The sequence below is a fragment of the Poeciliopsis prolifica genome, unplaced genomic scaffold (genome assembly GCF_027474105.1).
Source record: "Poeciliopsis prolifica strain line A6 unplaced genomic scaffold, Auburn_PproV2 SCAFFOLD001, whole genome shotgun sequence".
NCBI classification, from domain to species: Eukaryota; Metazoa; Chordata; class Actinopteri; order Cyprinodontiformes; family Poeciliidae; genus Poeciliopsis; species Poeciliopsis prolifica.
Window position 1 is genome coordinate 10,996,313 of NW_026562376.1, and position 8,498 is coordinate 11,004,810.

General features: G+C 40.2%; 1 protein-coding gene across 1 annotated transcript; it reads right to left on the bottom strand.

Annotated features, from left to right (window-relative positions):
• Window positions 1-3,365: 3,365 nt before the first annotated feature.
• lrrc4.2 (leucine rich repeat containing 4.2) lies at window positions 3,366-7,910 on the bottom strand. The gene is made up of 2 exons (XM_055028421.1): window positions 6,621-7,910; window positions 3,366-6,479 (listed from the first exon to the last, which is right to left on the bottom strand). The coding sequence occupies exon 2, from the start codon at window positions 6,356-6,358 to the stop codon at window positions 4,358-4,360; it is 2,001 nt and encodes a 666-aa protein (XP_054884396.1). The 5' UTR covers window positions 6,359-6,479; window positions 6,621-7,910; the 3' UTR covers window positions 3,366-4,357.
• Window positions 7,911-8,498: the final 588 nt, after the last annotated feature.

Here is an 8,498-nt window from a genome sequence, read left to right on the forward strand (position 1 = left end):
TTGAAAATATGTGCAAAACACATCTGTTTTTGCAAATGATGCTGGGAAAAAACTGAAAATTACTGGGCATGTTTGTTCTGCTGGACCAGCAGTATTATATAAAAAAAAAAAAAAAAAAAAAGTTGTATAAAGAAGGGCACATTCACATTTGTTTCCAGTCCATGTAACTAAATAAAGTCTTAAAAAAATTGGTAGTAATAACAGAAAAATTTTAAACATTTCAATCTTTAACTTAAGTACATTCATGAAGCGGTAGCGTTGGCATTGTGGGGTTCGATGGCTCATCTATATCTGTCTAGCTAAAACATAGAATAATATTTCAATGTTATATTTTAATCAGAAGTGAAATTCTTTTCATTGGATTCATCACAGACAGTGTGATATTTCATGACTTTATTTATTTATTTGTAGTTTTAATGAATATACCTTAGAAATTATAAAAACCCAAAATTGAGTGTCAGATATAATTTCAATAGGTATTGTTACCTGTAGCAATGCCTTGAAAATATATAAAATGTAAACATCTTTCTAAGTTTATGCTTCAGTTTTTTAAGTTAATGAGATAGGAACTCTTAAGTAGCAGCTTAAACTTCTGTTTCCATAAGGTATAAATGACACATGACACAAAGGTCAGTTTTCTCTGTCCACCCAAAACTGTGAAAACAAAATTACTTTTTCAGGGAACTGTGGCACAGTATGACATCTTGAGGTAACTAAATCAGTTTCACAACCATCAGATTGAATTTGCATACCAACACATTTTTTCTTAAGACTTTTTCAGACGTTATATCATTTTTTTTAACAATATTTAGGGGAAAATCTAAAAATTATTTTTTTCTATTTATGAAGATGGGAAAGGTTCATAAATCAAATCACAGATTGTCCAGATGTGTCCACAAGTCCATATTTGGCAAATGCATGTCAGTTTTTAAGCCTGTGTCATTTTAAAGTGAGTTTACTAGCAAAAATAACAATTATTTTTCCTTTTGTGTTCTCACAAACAAAATGAGGGTTTTGTAATTACCAATTTGTTTGAAGGAGTCAGTTATGCATAGAATTGTCAAGTTTACATTTGATTAGTCTAGGAGTCTGATTTTTTGAAGATTTGCGGGTGTAATAAACACATGAACAAACTTGGTATTATGCACAAACCTGATCTACAAACAACATGCGAACAGGATTGCGAAATGAGGAGAATCGCAGGTACAACTAATCTAGTGTGTCCGCCTTCATAAATATGCAAAACATCCATTGCGCTTTCTGATCATCAGAAAGCGCAAAGTATGTTTTGCATTTTGGGTTTTGCATTTGAGGATGCAAATGTAACGACTTACCATCCATGATGCCATTAACTAAACCTAAACAAGTTTGCCACATGCTGTTTTTGCATCTTTATTTGACATGTTTAAAAAGTAAGTGTGAGCTGACCCACAAAGATTTGTTCATTGTTACTGGGATAATGGTAAAGCAGTTGCAGTGTCCCTGTGGTACATACAAATCATACACATCTTGGCTGTTAGTCTAATTTTTTATTCTCTGGTTCCCAAAATGCTTCTGGAAAAATAATTTAATTAGATTTAGGAATTCCCCAACACTCCAAGCGTGATTGGCAATTTATTAGCAGACTCTGTCAACGCAATTTTATTATTTCAAAATAAAAATCTCAAACTTAGCTATAACAAGTGGTGAGGCGAAAGGCGCCAACCTTCATATTCAGAGCTAACAATAAGAGCTAACACTCCAGTTTGACATCACATACTTGGGCAGCGCTTCACAAAAACGACTTCACTTTCAGGAAAAATATTATGTTTTCTTTAATTTCACAAAGTCTCCTGTTATGGTATCTTGTTACACTCCAAATATGAAACAAAATACGAATGTGTAAAAAGCACATTATGACCAGGGTTAAGCAGATGATCTGTGATCCTGTGGACTTGTTTCTCTTCAAACAATTTTAAGATTTAAATGTTAAATATAAATGAAGCAGATTCTACCAGAAAACTGAAAATTGACCAGATTATAATCATTTGGCAGGAAAATTATCCATAACATTTGGTCAAATCAAGCCAGAAATCATCTTTTTTCCATGAAAGGGGTAAAAATGACTCAATTTGTCTAAAACAATTATTTTTAAGATGCTTTTGTCATTACATAAATGTATTCAAATTTAATATTGCTTCTTTATTATTATTAAACTTGATATCATTACCGAAAAAAGACGTTTTAAAAATTCTTTTCACAAATATTTGTCAGGGGTGCCAACAATTCTGCATGATGTACGATAGGTCATGTGCTGACAATTTAAATGAAATATTGGTGGTGCTTTCAATTCACAATGCTTTATTATTTTCACAGGTGTCATATTTTAATTTCCTCTTTGTATCAAGTTTGTTCAGCATTAGAAAAATTGCACTGAAATATAAAACTTTCAAATGACCATTAACTTACACTTTTGAATAGCATGTGTCAAATCATTACAATATATGGAAAACTGCTGAGTGACTGTAGAAATGGTAACAATTTAACATCACTGAAGAGGCATTTAAATGATCACAGAAAGAAGCCACAGTTATGGTAGCTGGCTTTGTAGCTGCATGACATCAAGATCATTGCTTAGAAATTCACTGACACAAACAGCATCAGATGAAAAAAAAAAGCTAGACTTTAAAACAAATTGCTCTCTTGTTGTTCGGTGTCACTGCAAATTGCTTAAGTTGACTCGCGCTGTAATTTGCATTATTTTCATTTTTTCATGTTAACACAACATAAGCTTTTTTTTTCTTTTCTCAATATCAGATTCAAAACATAATTTGAGAATGTAAGAAAAGAAATGCACAGTCTGTGTTATAACTGTCAGACATGTATTTCCCCCTTCACAGTAACTAAGAAATCAATGTTAAGAACTAAGCAGAGGCATCAAAGACCAACAGCTTATCTGACCTGCATAGAGCCCCACTGTGGGGTATAATGCAGCATTGTACACCAATTACTTAAAGACCCATTCATGCAGACACGAAGTAAATGCATAGGACTGTACGATAAGGGTGTGGGGTAAGATACCATTTACATTACTGCCTTCAGCCTTTAAGACTAAACAACTTACACAAATATAAAGACACTGACAGAAGGAAAAAAAACATCAGATGAAAGTCTTTCAGATTGGAGAAATACAAACCAAATGATGTTTTTTATTACCTCCATTGCCTCCTTTGTTGCTCCATAAAAATAGTGTTGCTAAAAATAAAAGGTAAAACTGAAGTAAAATAAAATAATTTATTAGTTTAGTCCAAGGAAAAGCTCCAGTGTCGGACATTCATTTGTTTGACTTCAATACTTGGTGTTTTGTAATTCCAAAAGTAGAATCATCAGCAAAGCTCCATTTTAATGCACAACATGTCTATTTTTTTGAAAAATTAGCATTGGAATGAGCCCTTGCAGAGACGAGTCAGGCAACTGCTGTAATGCATTACTAAACTAGCCCTAAACACTACACAAGCCATTAAAAAGCATGTCAAAAACCTAAAGGGAGAATACAAAATGCAACCAATGACAGAAAATAAAATTTTAGCAACAGTTGTTATTAGACTGCATGTCACCTTTGCCAGTTGAACCAGTGGAAAATCATGTACACATCAAATAAACATGTTCAGATGCGCTACAAAACAACAAAAAAAGCACTGGCACTGTCTAAAGTAATACAACGTTGCGCCAGCAAACACAGAGTTAATTCTTAGCTGCAGAAATTCACTGCAGTCCAAAAGCATTTGGCTGATAGCTACCAAACAGCACAATTTATCCCGGCTATTTTGCTGCTATAGGACAAATGTTTATGTCTATCATTACTTTAATAATGTTTTTTCTGTTCCTTAGTTAAGGAATTCCGTTTTATTGCATATTTGGCACAGTAAAAACAGGAGTTTGCATGTTAAATTGCAATTATAAACTGGTGCCTTTACGAAGAGTTTTACTTTTCCCTAAATGGGGTGAAAAAAACTAAATGCCTCTTTACTTACATTAGACAGTACCACTCTCTACTTTCAGTCAGAAAAGCAAATTATTATTATTTTTTTTTTAAATAGAAGTCATCAGATATTAGAAAATAGTTTCAAATTACTTTCTTTCTTGATATATTCTGCTTTTTTTAACCAATGTCTGGCTGGAGTTTCAGTCATATATATATATTTCATATTTATATATTTATGTATAGGCATGTACAAGAAAAAAAAGTCTGTTTTGCACTTCTGTACAAAAGAAAGTTAACATTTTGCTCTTTGTGCATTATATTGCATGGACTGGTGAGCAGATTTGAGAACAGAGGTTTGGACCGAGTCATAAATAGATCCACAGGGAGCGTAATTCAGATTTGGGTCTCTTGAACTTTCTCCTTGCCGTGAGAGGTCATTATGACATAGGGATCAGCAATGATGCTGATGTGGCTGTGGTGCTGTCTGACTGAGCGATGGAGAGAGTTGTTCTGGGTCCAGTGAGCCCCATAGTTCCCTTGACGGGATGAAGAGGAAGAAGACACATATCCAGGTTTAAATGTGTTGCTGTTGTGTTCCACTAATGTTGGCAGTACCAAACCTGTTTCGTCAGAGCCACTAGATCCGGATGTAGGTGGTGGAACAGGTGGAACCTCTTCCTCCATTTGTATGATTTCTATTGTCCTGGCTGCAGCCACAGTACTTCTCTGCTGATGCCTCTTACGCAGTTTATAGAAAGCTATCAACATGGCGGCTGCCAGCAATGTAACAGCTACAAAACAGCCGATGATGATTTTTGTGGTTTTCATCATCTCATCCAGGCTGGCAGGTGGCCCACTAGGGACTCTGGCTGTAGGAATTGATACCTGCCTTGGAGTTTGAGTATTTTGGAACAGCACAGTTGGTGTGGAGATGAACACAGGTTGAAAAACAGAGGGTGAAGCGGGTAAAGTTGGCTTGGGCTTAGGGGTCTCCTCCACTGTGGGCTCTAACACTTCCACTGTGACAGTTGTAAAGTAGGATAGGTTAGAAGTGTTAAGTTCAGCATTGCTGACATTGAGATAGGCAGAAGCATTGGAATTGCCTGCCATGTTGCTCACCATGCAAGTGTAGACTCCCGTGTCTGAAGGGAGAACATTGGAAAAGTTGAGCGTCCCATCATTGAGAACAGATATCCTTGGATGAGCTGAGCTGTGGGTTAACACAGTCCCATTGGGGAGAAGCCATCGGACCGAGCTCATTGCTGCTGTACGACACTTCATTTCCGCCACCCTTGCAGCAGAAATGTTCAGATCTCTTGGAGCATCGAGTATGACTGGTGCTGAACACTGAAACGTTGTTTGATCAACTTCCACTAAGTATCTTCCTCGCATCTGGACTGGAGTGTGACAGCGTCCACAACAGGTGGAATTTGTGGGTATATTTTCTCTGAGCCACCCAGAAAGCCAAACGACATCACAATCACAGCGCCAAGGGTTATGGTGTAGATGTAGTTCCACCAGGTACTGTAGAGGGGTGAACAGGTTATGGGGCAGGGATGATAAATTATTATGGGCTAGATTCAACTCCACCAAAGCAGTGATGTCATCAAATGCATTCCTCTCAATGATGGTGATAGCAGAGTTCATAATCCAAAGTTTACGCAAATTCTTCAGCCCACGAAAGGCCCCGGGCTTTAGCTCTGGGAAAACGTTTTCAGAAATCTCCAACTCTTCCAGTCCCAAGAGAGGTGACAAATTTGGAAACTCCCTCAAACTGCACATCCCTAAATTCAGGTACTTGAGGTTATGAAGGCCCTCAAAAGCCCCTTCAGAGATGTACTCCAACTTCCTCAACTCTCCCAGGTCTAGTCTCATGAGTGAAGGAACTCGGTTAAAGGCATAAGAGGGAATGCTCTCAATTGGATTGTTTCTGAGCCACAGCTCTCTCAATTTTGAAAGATACTCAAAAGCTCCACTTGGTATGACTGTTAGTCTGTTGTCAAACAACTCCAGGGTATTGAGGCTAGTCAAACCATTGAAAGCCCCAACTTCAATCTGCCTGATTGCATTTCTGCCCAATTGCAACACCTCCAGATGATGCAAATGTCTGAAGGTATCTGCTTGTATGGTCTCTATGCTGTTCTCCATTAGGTTCAGGTACCTGGTGTTGGCTGGGATGTTCGGAGGTACCCTGATCAGGCCTCTGCGGGTGCACACCACCTTGCTGAGCTGGTTAGTGCAGGAGCAAACACCTGGACAGTTCTGTGGAATTGTTGAGCCCAACTCCGGCCCTGTGGACTGGCACATACTAAGAGCAGGCACCATGAGGAAAACCACGGCTAGCAGGGCTGTGTTCCAGGTAGACTGCACATTAACCTGCGCCAACGGACTCATGGTGTGGAGGGCTCATTATTCTGCATGGTGGGGGGAGACGGGACACACCGAAGGACAGACCACCCTAGCCTGGCTGGAGCAGCTCAAGGCTCCCAAGTTCCATCGACAGTGCAGGAAGATGCTGCATCAACATTTTTGTGTGAAGGAATGAAGGGGGAAACAGGCAGAGAAAGAATGAGAAAGGTTATTCTAAGAAAAGCAGCTGAGGAAAAGCAGATTAGCAATGAAAGAAAAAGGTTGAGCAACAACATTACTATCTTACCTCATTAGTTTAAAGGTGCTCCATTTTCCCAAAAGTTAAAAGCAACAGCCATGAGTCATATTAACTGAGAAATCCTTTCCATCAAACGACAGAAGATAAATTCTCTCTTGTCCCCCGTCTCTTGAAAAAAGTCATGCAACTCTTTCTTTTTTTTTTTTAGCCAAGGATATAAAATGTCTTCTCAAATTTAAAAACAAAAACCAGCTAAGAAAACACTGAGAGCAAAAGGTAAGGCCATGAAATCTTAGCAGGTGCTTAGATCCTTTCTTCCTCCACTGACTCCCCTCCTGCCGGGCTGCAGATTCCAAAATGCTGCTCCACCGTGGATAAATCACAATGATCCATTACGTAGCTGATTGCCACAGAGGAGCAGAAAAGATGGGACTAACTGAAATTAAAGACAAAAATCCCCCTCTCTGTCATCTCCTGGTACATGTGTTGGCTCGTTGGTTGGTTGCCTGTTTGGGTGAGAGACCTCCCTTACTGTGACTTTGCCAAGGGCTTGTCGGTCGCTGATTAGCCCTGTTGTGACAGAGAGTGGGAGACAAAAAAAGACTAAAGAACTCCCGGCACAGTCATCACCCTTTTCGCTCATCCTCTGCTTTCCTCTTGCTTCCTCTCAACGTTGGGCTGGCCCCGGTCAGAGCAGCTGCATGCTGCCGAGTGCACAGTTAGCAGTAATCCGTCTATTCCTCCTGGGGGGGGGAAGAGAAGGGGGTAGAGGGTGGTGGGAGAGATGGTGGCGGTGTTGTGGAGGGCTGAGGGGCTCGAGGGGGGTGGAGGGGGGATACGCTGCACTGTCGGAGCTTTGCAAAAGGCTGACGGAAGAGAGAGGGAAAGAGAGAGAGAGAGCACTCTTGTCCTCTCCTGCAACAAGAGAGAAGCGAAAAGATGACGCTGGGAGGACAACAGTGGAAGTGGGTTCCGTGTCTGTATCCATAAACAAGAGAAAATGTTGGGAATTCTCTTCTTCGCTTTTTGTTTTGCCCCATGGGCTGCCTCCTGAAGCGTCCTTCTGCTGGCGTTTTTTTGTTGTGGTTATTTCGTTCTCCGGGGCTGAGGTAGTAAGTTGTGGCTGTTAGCCATGTGTGCGGCTGTCAGACTTGACGCTGGCTGGTGGACTGCTGCAGTAGTCGGAGTGGCACACAGAGCGAGTGCATGTGGAGCTTAAAAGAAGAAAAAAAAAGGAGAGAAAGAATCCCTGATAGATTAAGAGCAAAAGAAAGATAAGAGTGGGCAAAGGAGAGTTTGCGAGGGAGAGATGGAAAGCCACGCGTGCACTCTCATAGCCAGCCCACCGTCACAGAAACAGCAGGAGCAGCATTCTTATCCTCATCTCTTTTTCTTGTTTATTCTCCAATCTCTCTCTTTTCTCTGCACACACCCCCCCCCCCCAGCCCCCTCCAATGTGTGTCGGTGTTGCAGGCAGCTAAGATGCTCGCTCTGCCCCCTCCCTTTGTCCTTCAGTGGGAACGTGAATGTACTGCTGACGCACTCCTCTCAGCTGCTCAGCCAGCCTAAGAGCAGTGCATTGGTTTGATGCAGTGTTCCTGTGTATTAACACATTCAGCCTCCCCGTCACTCCTTCTCCCTCTCTTCACTGTAAGTGTCTCCACCTCTCTTTCTCTACCCCTCTTCTACCCCGCAATTTCTCACATGTTCTGCCCCCTTGCCTTCTTTCGTCACTCAAACTCTTCCCTGCTCATCATTCCTCGCCACTCTTAACTTGCGGTCTGTCTGGAAGCTCCCTCTCTTCAGTCAATTATTTAAATTGTTGCTCCCAATTCCAATACATATAAAAAGTCAGACTTTGGACGCCAGGTCCAGGGATGTTTTACATTTCCTGTGTTTTTTTTTTTTGTTTGTTTTTTTTTCTCA